This window comes from Benincasa hispida, chromosome 6 (genome assembly GCF_027475165.1).
Source record: "Benincasa hispida cultivar pf3 chromosome 6, pf3_genome.v1.1, whole genome shotgun sequence".
NCBI classification, from domain to species: Eukaryota; Viridiplantae; Streptophyta; class Magnoliopsida; order Cucurbitales; family Cucurbitaceae; genus Benincasa; species Benincasa hispida.
This window is the reverse complement of record NC_143483.1, coordinates 55,332,124-55,348,267: the sequence shown is the minus strand read 5'-3', so window position 1 is coordinate 55,348,267 and position 16,144 is coordinate 55,332,124. Positions and strand designations below refer to the sequence as shown.

Genomic DNA, 16,144 nt, shown 5'->3' with positions numbered 1-16,144 from the left:
GTGCTCAGAGAGTATGTGTTATGGCTATGGTTACGATCGAGTTGTGTGGGATGAAAAGATATCCCTTGTTAGTGGAGGCGAGAGGAAGCCGAAGCTTTTTCCATGCGTATGTTGCGAGTCCCGAAGGCCAAGTCCTAGAGTGGGTGCGAGGAGGCCCGTGGGTGGGATGGCTCATACGTAATGGCACTTTCCGTACTTAGTCTAATGCACATAATTTTCAGAGAGTCCGTTATGCAACCAACCCAAGATCGGATTGTCATCGGGATAATGCCGAGTTTAAGTAGGGGAGAGTGTCGCAATCCAACGAGATTGAAAGTGGATTGCACCCCCAAGTTTGTCATCGAGGACGATGACAGTTTAAGTAGGGGAGGATGTCACAATCTAACTTTGAGATAGTAGATTGTGACCCTACTTGTGCAGACAGTACAGTGGCGACACACAAGTGTCGACACATCTAGTAAAGACAGAGGGCCAAGAGAAGTGTCGTGATGCGACTGTGGAGGACGGTGCATCATCCAATACACCAACATAAGTGGGCAAGAATGTCATGTTGAACATTAAGCAGAAAGACAAGCAACTGTGTCATCGGTGGTGTCAGTGACAAGCTCCGTGGGGGCCGGATGGAGCCTCGGGCCGTGACCTCGAAAGGTGGAGTTCCGTCGCGAGTTTGGATGAGCGGCTCTAGAGTTAGATGCATATTGATAAGATATGCAAACACATCGAATTTCATGTCAATCGGAGTTTAGACGAGCACTCTACGTTGGTGAGTGACGGTTTGCCACATTTGATATGCATGGGTGGCAAAAAGGAAAATGTTCAGAATGCACTATGGGGGGGGGGGGGCATGGTGTCAGCTCTCCACCACCCCTAGGCCTTGTGGCCTAAGTGAGCTACCCCATGGCACATGCATGTATCATGGCATGGGCGAGCGTTACAAGACAAGTGCCTTGGGCGTCTTCCATCGAGAATGTCAGACGGCACGGGTGTGCCGGCTTTGCGCCCCTTCCCATGGGCCAGAGGTTTGATGTAGCACCCGGTATGCCGTTTTGATTCGACAATGGCTCAAAAGGGCCTAAGTCTCAATTACGTCCGGATGGATGGATGTCCGGGAAATCCTGAGTTGGATTGTTGCCCATGGGTCGGTCAATGATGGTTCTCGATAATCGTGTCTGAGCAGGAAAGAGAAAGTTGATGATATCCCGACACTCGGGATCGCATCCTAAAGCATCAATGGAACTCGATAGTTTCCGGTTGGCCCGACACTTGCTTGAGTGGTCTCGATAAGCAGTGTGATGGTCCGATAGAGCCCGATAAGCGACCGTTAGGCCGGTAGAAGCCCGGTAGGCGCTGAAGTAGGCCAGTAGAGCCCGATAAGCATTGTTATGTCCCGAAAATCCCCAATGAGTGTCTGAATCATCCGGTAAACCCCAGTAGAGGGTTATAAGCTTGTTTTGGCCCAACAAAGGATCAGAACTCGTCCTGGTGAAGTTCCAAAATGATGTAGAAGTGTGGGGGACATGTTGTTGGGAACCAAGATGACGAAGAGTGATGCGACATTGCATTGTGATGACCTTAGCCTCATATATGGGCAAGGTCGAGCCTCAGGACTTGGCCTAGAGTAGAGGCAAGTCGGCCAGAGTCGCACATGAGGGAAAATACACGTACAGGCGACGTGTATGGCCAAATGAAGTTCAATTTCGCATGAGTTCAGTTCGGTCGAGGATGGAATAACCTCGGCTAAGGTCCGACGAAACTTCAAAGAGTCGAGCAAAAAGTGGATTGGGATTTGAGTGTCCCCTAAGGCTGACCATGATCATGGATGAATCATGGTGCCACACGGTTGGAGAAGTACGATCGTGATATCATCGAAACATTCTTTCATTATTTAATACCTCTATTTCTTTTAAGAAGAATTTAATACCTTTGATCTTAAATTAAGTAACAAAACACTTAAAATAAATAAAATTATAAAGTCATTTGATTTTATTAATTTAAGAAAAGTTAAAATTAGTTTTAACCCACCTTGTAAATATAATAATAAATATATGCTATTAAAAACAAATAAAAAAATTATATTAGATTATGAAAATAAATAAAAATATAGGGAGAATCAATATGATATAATCTTTTTTTTTTTTTTTTACATAAGAATCATTATAATATAATTAATCATTCTAAAGTTCTTCAAAAAAAAATTTAGCAAAACATCTTAAAACTTTAAATTAGGATGATTATGTTATAACTCTCTCTACATCTCTATATTTTCAAATATTTTCTTATATTCTCTACATATTTTTAGTATCACAGCTCAATCAACTTTATTTGATCATGCTTTCACTAATCTAAAAAAAAAGCTCTAATTAATTTAAACAATCAAATAACCACTTTTACTTTTTTAGGTGAATAGAATGAAAAAAAATTCGTACAAAAAAACTCACAAATACGAGAGGATAGTGAATATAATAATTAAATTAACAATAAAATTTTGAAAAATAAAAGAGATGAGTAGTTGTGTGATTAAAATTAGGAAAATTTAAACAGAAGTATCCCTATTTTCTAACTCCTCCATCTTCCCACGTTTTCTCACATTTTTCCTCTATTTCTCACTCTTATCTTTCCCCTCTTGTCCTTACTCTCCTCATTCTCTTTCTTGATTTGGCATAAAAATAAAATAAATAATAATAATCATGCAATTAAAATATATAACAAAAATAAATACTTACATTGTTTTATTTAAAGTCGTTTTCCTCTCTTTACTATTGTCGTAACTCTCTTCATTCTCTCTTCTATAATTACATTCAATATTGTAAACATTAGAAGGATTCCTCTATTTGATAAAAAAATCTCATGTATTTAAAATATATAACAAAAATGAGTACTTACGTTATCCTATTGAGATTGTTTTTCTTGGTGATGTTGCTCATGGTCCAATGAAACTAGTAACACACACATATGGTAGTTACCTTTGTTTTAAAGAGATGGATTGCCCTAAAATCTCTCAATCACCATCACATAAATTAAATACATATTAAATGAAATGATTGCTTTAATTTGTTAGAAAGGCGTGTGAGAGTTTTGATGCGTGTGGAAGCTTAATGAAAGGATGCTATAAAAAATGTGCAAATGTTCAAGAATAAATAACTAATAGTATAATAGATATATATATATATCTAAATATGAGGGCAAAATGGGAACATAAAAATTCTCCCACTTTGCCTTTTTAGATATAGTATAGATTGGAATTGTGTTTATACTTTGGATAAGTAAAAAGTCATTCGGGGAATCTTAAACCTTCAGAATAACAGACAATTTAGGTTCTTTGAAAATATGCAATTTTTTTTTAAACTAAATTAAAAGGAATTTCAAATACATCATTCGGTTTTTAATAACAATTTTTTGGGTTAAACTTTGATAAAGGATTTTAGATTAATTAGAGTTTTTTTTTTCAATTTGAAGTATTAAAATTTTTTAGAAAATGTACTCATTTTTTACCTCACACTCATAAAAAAAATTAAAATAATTTAAAAGAAAAAGTTACTATATGATAAATTATGATTGAATAATATCGATGTAGTCCAAAATGCACTAAATTATTTTTCTTAAATTTATCATATAATAAATTTGATGAGTCACGTGCCATTGAATCATTCTTTGCCAGATTAATCCATATGTTCCATGTCAATATAAGTTATAATGTGAAAGACACAAGTTCATCATCATCATCATCATTATTATTATTATTGATAGGAAACAGATATGTATATTTCCTAAAAAGACAACAGTTCCAACAAATTTAAAGAATGAATTTGTAATTAGTTAAATGGAGAAATTTTTTTAAAATAAATAATTAAATAAATAGACAGAACAAAATTTAAAGACTAAACTTATTATGTTATTATTACAAATTTAGAACAACAAATAAAGGTAGTGGGGATTTGAAACTTCGATTTTGAGGTAGGTAGTATTTGCAAATTTATCGTTAAATTTTGCTAGTTTGGCACTAAGTTTATTAATTAATCGATACAATTTTTATGGTTTATGATAGAAACTTGTTTTTTTGTATAGTGATTTTTTCGAATATGAATTTGGTAAACTTTTTTGGAATATCCCTTAATATAAGAAATATTTAAGGTTATTATAAATATTATATATATAAATAGATATCATTTTTAGTGTCAAAGTACTAGTGACATTTGCTTATTACTCCATAGCTTGTTCATATGTTTCAAGATTACACACTATTAGTATCCATGTAATCTACCTTTTACTTGTTAAATTGTCTATAAATAGTGATATTTGATGAGTTTTGTATATATACACATTGGTGAAGATTAAGAGAAAGTTGAAGAAAGTGGAGAATTTGGAGAAATTTCTTATTTATTTTTTTGTTATTTATTTATTTATATATTATGTTTTTATTTATTTTAATATTATATTTTCTTTATATCCGTGTTTCTATTGTACGTTGTTTTGCTCTTTATTTTTATAACACGTTATCAGCACGAACTCCTGTTATTTTTTTCCGTTAAAGGTAGACCCTAAAGATATGTTGTTTTTTCCTTTTTATTATAATTAATAAATTAAATAGTATTTTGTATGTTTGATATATACTAAATTTCTAATATAAATATAATGCCTTGTGATAGTGTTATCGTGATAAATTTTACAAAACTATAATTCGTAACCTTTGACATTAATAGCAATAATTATTTGTCGTTGGTGCTTATGCCAAAATACACCTAGATGTAATGAACCTTGGGGAAATAATTAAAGAAGGGAATGTGACATCAAGTCAGGAAAAGGAAAAAGCCAGAATTTTTCTTCGTCATCATCTCTAAGAGGGATTAAAAATGAAATATCTAACATGGAAAGTTCCCTGCATCTTGTGGAAGAATTTGAAAGAAAGTTAAGATAATTAGAAAATGGTTATTCTTCCTATAACTCGTTATGAATGAATGCATTTGAGGCTCCAAGATTTTAAATCAAGAAGTGATTACAACTCCACATTATTTAAAATCAGTTCAAAATTTGTGTATGTGGAGAGAAAATTACTGATGCATATATGTTAGAGATTACATTTTCTACTTTTCATGTCTCGAATATGCTCCTACAACAGTAATATCAAGAGAAATGTTAAAAAAATATATATTATGAACTCATCTCATGTCTTCTTATGGCCGAACAAAATAACGAGTTATTGATAAAGAATCATAAATCTCGATCAACTGGATCAACACCATTTCCTAAAGTGAATCTTGTGAATAAATATGTTTGGCAGATAATGCAACTCCACACAAAATACTTACAAGTACAAAAAACTTTTTCAAATTGACAATGTTGGAAGCAAAAGTCAATCAATATCGGGCTCTGCAAACATAATTGAAAGATTTTGAAAAACAAATATTATTTGACTCAAAAGAATAAAATTTACAAATAATAATCCATTTTCTCTAGTCAATCAAAGAGAAATCTACTGAGTTTTAAAGATATATGTTGTAATGGTCATCATACTGAGACTGATTGAAAAAAATGAGATAGAATATCTGTATATCATATCTACTACCTCATATGAAAACGTATACTGAAAAAGTTGTTTGCCTTATCTTCTGGATTATATTATATTCATATATGAGTAATTGAAACATAACCTGAAGTTCATGAATCTAGGTGTATTTACAATTTGGCATGACCAATTGAGTTGTCTAGAGTTTATAATGACAAGAAGAATTATTGATAATTCAAATGGACAACCATTGAAGAGCTAGAAGATTATTCAATCTAATAAATTATCATCCGAAACTTGCTCTCAAGGCCAATTAATAATTAGACCTTCACTAGCTAAAGTGAGAATTGTGGGAGTTGAATCATTTACATTTTTAAAACGAATTCATTGTGATATATGTGGACCTATTAACCCACCAAGTAGACTATTTGGATATTTTATGGTATTAATAAACGCATCAAGTAGATTGTCACACTCTGCTTATTATCAAGTCGAAATCTTGCATTTGCAAGATTACTTGCTCAAATAATTAAGTTAAGAACACAATTTCTTGGTTATAAAAATTTTTGGATGTGCAATATATGTTTCAATTGCTTCACCACAACGTACTAAGAAAGTCTTTAAAGGATGTTAAGAATTTATGTTGGATTTGATTCCCCATCAATTATCAAATATCTTAAACCTCTAACAAATGATGTATTTACTGCACGATTTGCTAATTGTCATTTTAAATAAGATAAAATTTCCAACATTAAGGAGAGGAATTAAGAAGTTGGAAAAAGAAATTACATAGAATGTATCATTATTGTCTCATTTAGATCTCATATAGATCAATGTGACATTGAAGTTAAGAAGATAATTCATTTGCAAAATATAGCAAATCAATTACTAGATGCATTTATAGATGCAAAGAAAGTAACTGGATCACATATGTTAGCTGCAATTGTTCCATTGAAAATTGATATCCCAATACAACAAGTTGTCATTAATGAGATGGGACACGTGTGATAGACCAATAGGTTCCAAAGATAAAAATTCTCGAAAAAGAAAAATAATTAAAAGTAAAAAAGACTTGGTTGATGATGCAAATTTCTATGAAAAAATCCTTGACATGACTAGTGAAGAATGTGAAATACCTAAAGATAATAATGAGAATTCTATAAACTATGTCATGACGGGAAAAAGATTGAATTAGACTAATGTAGTTATTGACAACATTTTTGCATATAATGTTACTTTTGATATTTTATCTGAAAATGAGGATTCTAAACCAAAACATGTTGAAGAATGTTGGCATAAAAAAAATTGACTTAAGTGGAAATAAACAACCGAGGCAGAATTAAACTCACTTTCAAAATGTTATGTTTTTGAACTAGTAGTACAAACACTAGAAGATGTCAAACTTGTGAGGTACAAATGAGTATTTGTGAGAAAAATAAATGAAAATAATGAGGTCACAAAATATAAAGGAAGATTAATTGCATGGGATTTTTCACAAAGACCTAACATTGATTATAAAGAGACATTCTTCAGTGGTGGATGCAATTACACTATAGTATTTAATTGGCCTAACTGTATATGAAGTCTGATATGTATCTTATGGATGTAGTCACAACATATTTATATGAATCTCTTGATAATGATATTTTATGAAAATCCCATAAGGATTAAGGTACCTAAAACATATAAATCAAATTCATGGGAATTGCATTCAATAAAGTTACAAAGATCACTATATGGATTGAAACAATAAGGACAAATGTAGTATAATCGCCCGAGTGGATATTTGTTGAAAGAATAATATCAAAATAATCTAATATATCTGTATGTTTTTATAAAGAAACCACATTCAAGATTTACTATTATAACTGTATATGTTGATGACTTAAATATGATTAGAACTCCTGAAGAACTTTAAACGACAATAGAATATTTTCAAAAAGAGTTTGAGATGAAAGATTTCAAAAAAACAAAATGTTGTCTTGGTTTGCAGATTAAATATTTAATAGATGAGTATTTATTCATCAGTAAACTTATACAGGAAAAGTTTTGAAAATATTTTATACAAACAAAGCACATCAAATGAACATTCCAATGGAAGTTCGTTCATTGGATGTAAGAAAGACATATTCGACGTCGATATGATAATGAAGCATTTCTTGGACCTGAAGTATCATCTCTTAGTACAACTAGTGCATTTATGTATCTTGCTAATAATACAATACCATATATTGTATTTTCAGTAATTTTTAGCTAGATACATTTCTTTTTCAACAAAAAGACATTGGAATGAAATTAAGCATATATTCGTTATCTCCGGAATGCGATGCGGGTTTGTTTTATTCAAATAAATCAAATTTTGATCTAGTTGGTTATGCAAATTCTAGATCTTTATTTGATCAACACAAAACTAGATCTCAGACAAGTTATCTGTTCATATGTGAAGGAACTATTATATCATGACAATTAGCGAAACAAACCATAATCGCTCTTCCTCAAATCATGCTGAAATTTTTGCAATTCGTGAGGCTAGTAGAGAATGTGTATGGCTAAGATTGATGACTCAACACATTTGTGGAATATGTGGCTTATCCTCTAATAAAAAATCTTCCAATAATATTATACAAAGACAGCACAACATGCACAACTTAAATCAAAGGAAGATATATTTAAAGGAGTTAGAACAAAACATAATTCACTGAAACTTTTCTACACTCATGATCTTGAAGAAAATAGTGATATTAATGTATAACAAATTTGTTCGACGGATAACCTAGCAGACTTGGTTACAAAATCATTACCAACTGCAACATTTGAAAAATTGGTGCAAAACACTGGGATGCAGCAACTCAAATATCTCAAGTGATGTTTTCGTGAAAAGGAGCAAACATATTGTACTTTTTTAGAAGTATAAATTATATGAAATATGTAATCATTTTCCTTCACTGTGATTTTCTTCTCATTGAGTTTTTCCTAATAAGGTTTTAATGAGGCATTATATATATATAATGAGTATCTAATGGGAAGTATTATAAATATTATAATATATGTATAAAGTAGATACTCATTCTTAGTGTCAAAGAACCAAGTGGCATTTGCTCATTACTCCACTTGTTGTCCATGTATCTTAAGATTATACACTATTAGTGTCCATGTAATCCATTTTCTTACTTACCAAATGACCTATAAATAGTGATATTTGGTAGGTTTTGTAATATACGTACATTAGTGAAGATTCAAAAAAAGTTGGAGAAAGTGAAGAATTTGGAGAAATTTCTTATTTCGTATTTTTGTTATTTTATTTTATTTTGTTTATTTATATATCATGTTTTATTTATTTTAATATTATATTTTTTTTTCCATATATGTGTTTTCGTTGTGCTCCGTTCTGCTCTTCATTTTTTACAAAAAAAATACGTTTTGTATTTTTTTAAAATTGGATTACTTATCGGGAATTAGTCATCTAAATATAAAATTCCAATTATATACATATATACCTTAAACTTGTATCAAGTTAAATAATGAACTAATAACCGTAATGATTTAAACAATGAACTAATGATTGCATCAATTTTATTTTTAACCTTGAACTTTTGTAAGTGTGTCAATTTACACCATCTATTACGTTTCATTTGAAAAAATCTTTTGTGATACTTATTGGTTAAACTCTTAAACTTTTAAACTTTCATAAATTAATTGACTTAGACTTTTATTTATTTCCTTATAGAATTGTCCATGCATTTATTGTAATCGTCAATTTTGTAAAAAAAATGGACATTTGAAGAAGTTTGCACAGATTTGAGAATTAATGTATAATAATTTTCAAAGGTAATCACAATAAATGGTATAAATAAATTGACTTATGAATATTTAAGAGTTAATCTACTCAAATAATAAATTGTACACGAATTGGTTGAATGGAATATAGAGAAATGGTGTAAATCGATATACTCACGAAAGTTCAAAATTGATAATTATTAAGGGTATGTCTGGAATACATTTTCAAATATTTAATTTTTAAAAAATAAGTCATCATAGAAGAAATTGGAGTGTTTGGTAGTCATTCAAAATAATTTTCCAAGTGTATTTTAATTAAATTTTATCAAAGTGTTTAAAAAAAAATGAGTTCTTTAAAAAATATTTTTTCTCCAATTAATCTAAACGGACCCTAATTCATGGTTTTAATTGATACAACTACAACTTTAGGAATACAAATTGATATTTGTCATATAATTTACTAATAAAATTAAAATAAATAAAATAAACAAAGAATGGTTCTTGATCAAGAATTTGATTCCCACAAATTTTCCATGGAGTCTCCGTTCAATCTTCACGAAATAAATTAGAGAATTGAGATTAAGAACATGTTTGAGCATGTTTAGGAATGATTCTAAAATGCTTAAAACAATTTTTACCATTTTTAAAATCACTACGAGACATGTTTTATTTATTCAAAATAATTTTGATAATATAAAAACTGTATTTAAAAATATAAAATTATATATCAAATTAATCTCAAAGGATTAAAAGCTTATTTTAGAATGATTACGAACTTGATATGACGAATGATAAATGGGAAGCCGGAAGATAGTACGAACTATGAACTATTGTTTTAAATTTTTCAATCATTGTAGTAATCCCTCTTTAAACTGCTTTCACAAATAAGGTAAAAGTTTGGATTATTTTGAAGCAATAATACAAAATCTGACAGATGAGCTATCCACTTCTGTCACTTCACACTCTATTGCAAGAACAATGTTGCACATTTTACCATGACAGTGACATAAAATGACACAATTTATAGTCTTATTGATGAAAGAAAGCGATTTCGTTTGATTTTCTTCTATCCCATTTGTTGGCAAGCATTTAGCTTTGAGCATTATTGAACTCTTGGTGCTGAAGGATAAAACCAAAAAATCTCACTAAACCCTTTAATCTTCTTGTTCGTTTCTTTCAGCATTTTTGGAGTTTGAGAGCACTGTGAAGAAAGGGGGAAAATGGGTTTAAAAGGGGTTTTTCTTCTCTTGATTTTTCTGTTCCCTTTGTGTATGGCATTTGCAATACCCACAACACTTTTCCCAAGAGTACATTACCCAGTTGATTCCTTAAAGCAAGTTACAAGTTTGAAGCCAAAGATTCCTTTTGAGACTCGTTTCTATCCTCAGCTGCTAGATCATTTCACCTTCACACCAAAGAGTTCCAAAAGATTTTACCAGAAGTATTTGATTAATGAGCAATACTGGAGAAATGGAGCTCCAATCTTCGTTTACACTGGCAATGAGGGTGACATTGAATGGTTTGCTGCCAATACTGGTTTCTTGCCGGATATTGCTCCAAAATTCCATGCCCTTCTGGTTTTTATTGAAGTACTGTTCTAAAAAATAAGAGCCTTTTGTTTTTCTGTTGCCTTTTCTTTTCGGGGGGGGTAGGGATGGAGGTGTTCATTGTTTTGTTTTTTGTATGCAATTTTCATGCCATTATTAACGGATCTGACTAGTTTTATCTCCTTGAAGGTCCATGTTTAATTCTGTAGGGTGGTTGTCTCGTAAGTTGGTCGTGGTGTGCATGAGCTAATCCGACAAAAAAAAAAAAAGAGAAGAAAAGGTCCATGTTTGTGTCTAATATTTTGTTCTTGTCAATTTTCATGGCATTATTAACTGATAATAGCTGGTTTTATCTTCTAGAAAGGTCCATGTTTGTGTCTAATGTATTGTTCTTGTTCATAATTTTCATGGCATTACTAAATGATTTAGCTGATTTTACCTTCTCGAAAGGTCCATGTTTGTGTGATTATTGAGACTGAAAGCACACACACAACATGGGTTAATCCCCAGGCATAATCAAGAGCTAATTTGTGTTGTTTTTGTTTCTGGGTGTTTGATAATTTGTGAAATTCTAGGACAGGTTTCCAGGATAGTTAACAAGAAGTGCGAGTTATTTAGTGGAAGTGGTGGATTTGAATGGTGTTAATTTTAGTTCCTGTTGTTTAGTGGAAGCATAAAGCTTTTTTTGGGCATTCCAGAGAAAGATTTAGATGATTTTGTTCCTGTTTTATTGATCAGCATAGATTTTATGGAGAATCGAAGCCGTTTGGAATGGACTCGTATAACTCGGCAGAAACATTGGGTTACTTGACTTCACAACAAGCTTTGGCTGACTATGCAGTTTTGATAAGAAGTTTGAAGCAAAACCTCTCTTCTGAAGCTTCCCCTGTTGTTGTGTTTGGGGGGTCTTATGGAGGAAGTAAGTAAAAAAAAGTTCACCATTTTGATCTCTTAGTTTGCTTTGCTAATTTTTTGATGGGATGAGTGAGTTTACTTGGTTGTAAGCCAAAACCTGATGCAACATTCAGCTTTTTTACTTTGACTGTTTAACTGTATGAGCATCTATAACTTACCAAGACAAAGCATGTGTAATACATCATGGTACTTGTTAAGTGATTGCTTATACAACTATGTCTTAGTTGTAACAAATTGGTATCTCCAAATCTTGAGTTTTTAGATTATACATTTACTTTTTGCCGAATAGTCAACAATGAAGATCCGTCCCTGACTCCTTAGGTGTCAACATGTCAAAATTTGCTTTAAGTGACTTTGATAGTTAAACATCTATGGTCTAATGATAATGAGGAACCTTTGCAGGTAGATTACATGAGTTTAGGAACTGTTATTCATAAGAAACTTGTGACACATTTTACCAATTGTTTTGGTGATGTTGAAAAGACAATGGAAGATTTCCACAATATCATATCATTTTTAATTCTTGACATCAGAATCTTATCTATTTCCGGGTTTACCTCTCAGTGCTAGCAGCCTGGTTTAGAATGAAATACCCACATATTACTATTGGAGCTTTGGCATCTTCAGCACCCATTTTACACTTTGATAACATCGTACCGAGGTCAAGCTTCTATGATGCCGTTTCTCAGGATTTCAAGGTCTCTCTTACTTTCTCTTGTCTTTGTGGCCGATCCGTCAAAACATGCTCAGTTTCTTTTATTTCATTGCTCATCTATACTACTTATTCTTTCTCATTAGTTTTATGCTGGCAGGATGCTAGCTTGAATTGCTATGAAGTGATAAAAGGGAGTTGGGCAGAGCTTCAGCAAGCATTTACTGAAGAGGGGTTGGCTGAACTAAGTAAAACATTCAGAACTTGCAAGTAAAAAGGACTTTGTATTTTCAGTTTTGTTAGCTGCAACCTCCCTCTTCACAATTCCCAATTTGAATAAGCTGTTAATAAGAACTAACGGTATGTTTCCTCTGTTCTGCCGGGGGAAATACAGGAACCTTCATTCAGTATCCTCAGTTCGAGACTGGTTATGGTCAGCATTTGTCTACACTACAATGGTAAATTACCCGACTGAAGCGAATTTTATGAGGCCATTGCCTGCCTATCCTATACAAGAGGTGAGATCGAGATTTATATAACTTATAAATTGTGATTTATCTCACATTCTAAATCTTCGTATAAGATCATTCAAAGATATCTAAAACACTTTTTTTTTTACCATTGGTTATGATTGATGAAGATGTGTAAGATTATTGACGCATTTGCACCAGAAACTAGCAAGCTTGACAAGGTTTTTGCTGCTGCGAGCTTGTATTACAATTACTCACATGGAGAGAAATGCTTTAACCTGGAAAACGGACCCGATCTTCACGGTCTTAGTGGTTGGAACTGGCAGGTCTGTTGGTTTCCTTGAAGCCACTGCCAATCCTATTTATGTCTTACTTCAGAAGTTTCATTATGATTTGATTGATTAGAACTCTTCTGATTGTGAAACCAAAATTCACCTTCTGCTTTAACTTGAATGAAGGCTTGTACAGAGATGGTGATGCCAATGACTTGTTCCAACGAGAGCATGTTCCCTCCGAGCGAGTTTGATTATGAAGAATTTGCAACAGATTGCAGGAAGAAATATGGAGTTTCACCTCGTCCACATTGGATCACCACTGAATTCGGTGGCGAAGTGAGATTTGTCTTCTTGATTTTATCTCGGTCTCTTTACTGCATTTCCAAACATGCAAAGAAAACAAAACTACTAGAAAAAAAAACAGTTGAGATCAAGAGGCAATTTTATGACGTAATTCCTTGTGGTTGATGATTAAGGGCTAGTTTCTGTTGTGTTGCAGAGAATTGAGGAAGTGTTGAAAAGATTTGGCAGCAATATCATATTTTCTAATGGAATGCAAGATCCATGGAGCAGAGGAGGGTCAGTTATACAAAAATTTATTTCTTTTCAAACCATTCTTGCTGTTTTACGAGAACAACGAATGAGATATGCAGGAAACTTAACTAAAACTGATCTGAAGCTAATATGTGGTTATGCTTGAAAATAGTGGATTTGAATTATTTCTCAAAATCTTTCAAGAAAAATATGCTTTTTGATCTTCAATGAAGCATCAAATAGGCATGGTTTGTCAGATGAACGCGTTATCAATTGTTGACGTAAATGTTTTCATTTCTAAGTTTGTTCAAGAATGCCTGATTTGCCGAATTCTTCCTTTTTCTGATCATTGATCTGAGTGATGGTAATAAATTCAACTTCTCTCAGGGTGCTGAGAAATATTTCAACCAGTATCGTTGCCATCGTCACAGAGAAAGGTATGTAGAATCGATAAATTAGACATTTCTCTTGTCGTCTGTGTAAAGACTTAACCAAAGTGTCCTGGTATTAGGAGCCCACCATGTCGATTTTCGATCAGCAACAAAAGATGACCCTGACTGGCTTGTCGAGCAGAGGAGGCAAGAAGTGGAGATTATTCATCAATGGATTAATGTGTATTATGCAGATATGAAACAAGACAAGAAATTCATCTAATGAATTTTGTCAGTTTAAGTTCAAGTAGGGAGTGATTCTGATTTTTGTTCAAGTACTTTGAAGTGTATCATTCCAGTTTCAGTTCCAAAAGGTTCTGCATTTACTACCCAAATTAAATTACCCTGGGAAGAACCATCTCTACTCTTCTTAGTTTCTAAAAAGCACTCAACTTATGGTTTAAAAGTAATCATTTCAAATACTCTTCTGCTTTTTGGTAATCTTCATACTTTCACAACTTAGCTTATTTATTTTGACTCTAGATTAAAAATATACTTTTGGTTTGAAAATTTTTACATTTTAGTCATTGAATGTTGATTATGTAACGATTAGTTTATATACTTTATAATTTATGACAATTTTAGTCATTTTAGTCTTTTACGGTAGAACTAGGTCTTGACTTAAATTGAGAATCTAATGATACTTAATTTTAATTAAGAGCTTAAGAATTTATTAGAATTTTTTTTTAAGGTTCAAAGAAAAAAATCAAAAGTTTAAGAGAATGGATAGACACTTCTAAAATTAAAATTTGATATAGTGAAAGTCATACCTTAATAATAAGGTCTAGATTCAAGTCTTAACAAGGAGAACAAAAGGTTTTTTCAAAAAAAAAAAAAAAAAAAATACAAAGGACTATGTTGTGCTATGGATTCAACAAAAAAACACAATCAAGATTTTTTTTTCCCAAAAAAAAGACGCAAATATACAAAAATTAACCCTAGTTATGATCTAGTCTCAACAAAGAATGCAATAAAAAGAAAATACATAAACCCAATCTAAAGTGTGCTCTATGCTAAATGAGAGACATTGAAACCTCCAATTTCAAAGTGCTGTCTCAACATAAATCTCACATGAAAAAAACAAAAGGATCAAAATTAAGTAGACAACACCAATAACAAAAATGTGAAAGGATAGGAAAAATTAAGAAAGGAAATGCAAAATGGAGAAAAAATAAGAAATGAATGTGAAAATACCTTGTACAAAATTCATTAGAGTTCTATGTGAGAGCCTATGTGTCGAAGAATTCTAATTAAAAAATGAGGAGAAAAATAAAATAATGTGGTGACTAATTATATATACTAATTAGGGATAAGGGTAGAGATTGTAATTTTACGATGTCTAATAGTAGTTAATCTTGAAAAATCTATTGTTTGAATGGGAATAGAGATGTCATAATGGAATCAAATGATCACAATAGAATCTAGATGCCCATATGGCAATAATCTAAGATTACCACAAAACAAACCACCCAAGATTTTAGAATGTGATTTCGAAAAATATCTAAACCTAATTTTCATTTAAAAAATGTCTAAAGTCATTAAATAATAAATGAATATATTTTTTTAATTGACAATTATGCTCCTCTCTCTTGAATTTTAAAAAAGATTTATGAACAAAAATCTAATAAAAAAATCAACTATGTTGTGAATTTGAGGAACACAACGAGAACACGGATACCAATAGAATATAATATTAAAATAAATATACTATAATAATTAAATATCATAAAATAAATAAAACAACAAAAGATAAATTTCTCTACTTTCTCTAATATTTTTAGATTGTATTGGTATACGTGTGTCTTCCAAAACCCACCGATGCCACTATTTATATTTGGCAAATAGGAGGTGAATTACATGGATACTAGTAGTGTGTAATCTTGAGACACATGAACAACACATGTAATGAATAAGTGACACATGAACAATGGACATTAATAATAGGTGTCGACATTACACCTAATTTAACATATTTATAATAAAATAAAAAAAAAGACAAATTAAATTTACGTTTTGTAGATTAAATAATCTAAACAAATT

The 16,144-nt window shown here is 31.6% G+C and overlaps 1 protein-coding gene across 2 annotated transcripts; it reads left to right on the top strand.

The window, feature by feature from the left end:
* The first annotated feature begins 10,327 nt into the window (after positions 1-10,327).
* On the top strand, positions 10,328-14,526 carry LOC120079418 (alpha/beta-Hydrolases superfamily protein). Of its 2 annotated transcripts, none has more exons than XM_039033589.2 (10): positions 10,328-10,869; positions 11,566-11,746; positions 12,307-12,440; positions 12,555-12,664; positions 12,789-12,912; positions 13,035-13,190; positions 13,323-13,475; positions 13,639-13,718; positions 14,061-14,110; positions 14,185-14,526. In XM_039033589.2, exons 1-10 carry the CDS (start codon positions 10,501-10,503, stop codon positions 14,325-14,327), a joined length of 1,500 nt encoding a protein of 499 aa, XP_038889517.1. In that variant the 5' UTR covers positions 10,328-10,500; the 3' UTR covers positions 14,328-14,526. The 2 variants fall into 2 exon arrangements, with proteins under 2 accessions (XP_038889517.1, XP_038889518.2); XM_039033590.2 differs by having other exon boundaries at positions 10,437-10,869; positions 11,571-11,746.
* Positions 14,527-16,144: the final 1,618 nt, after the last annotated feature.

Excerpts from the sequence above, each read along its gene's own strand:
- LOC120079418 (XM_039033589.2), top strand. The coding sequence starts at position 10,501 with ATGGGTTTAAAAGGGGTTTTTCTTCTCTTGATTTTTCTGTTCCCTTTG. Across the intron at positions 12,913-13,034 it reads CTGCCTATCCTATACAAGAG|ATGTGTAAGATTATTGACGC; the intron begins GTGAGATCGAGA and ends TGATTGATGAAG. Across the intron at positions 13,191-13,322 it reads TTAGTGGTTGGAACTGGCAG|GCTTGTACAGAGATGGTGAT; the intron begins GTCTGTTGGTTT and ends ACTTGAATGAAG.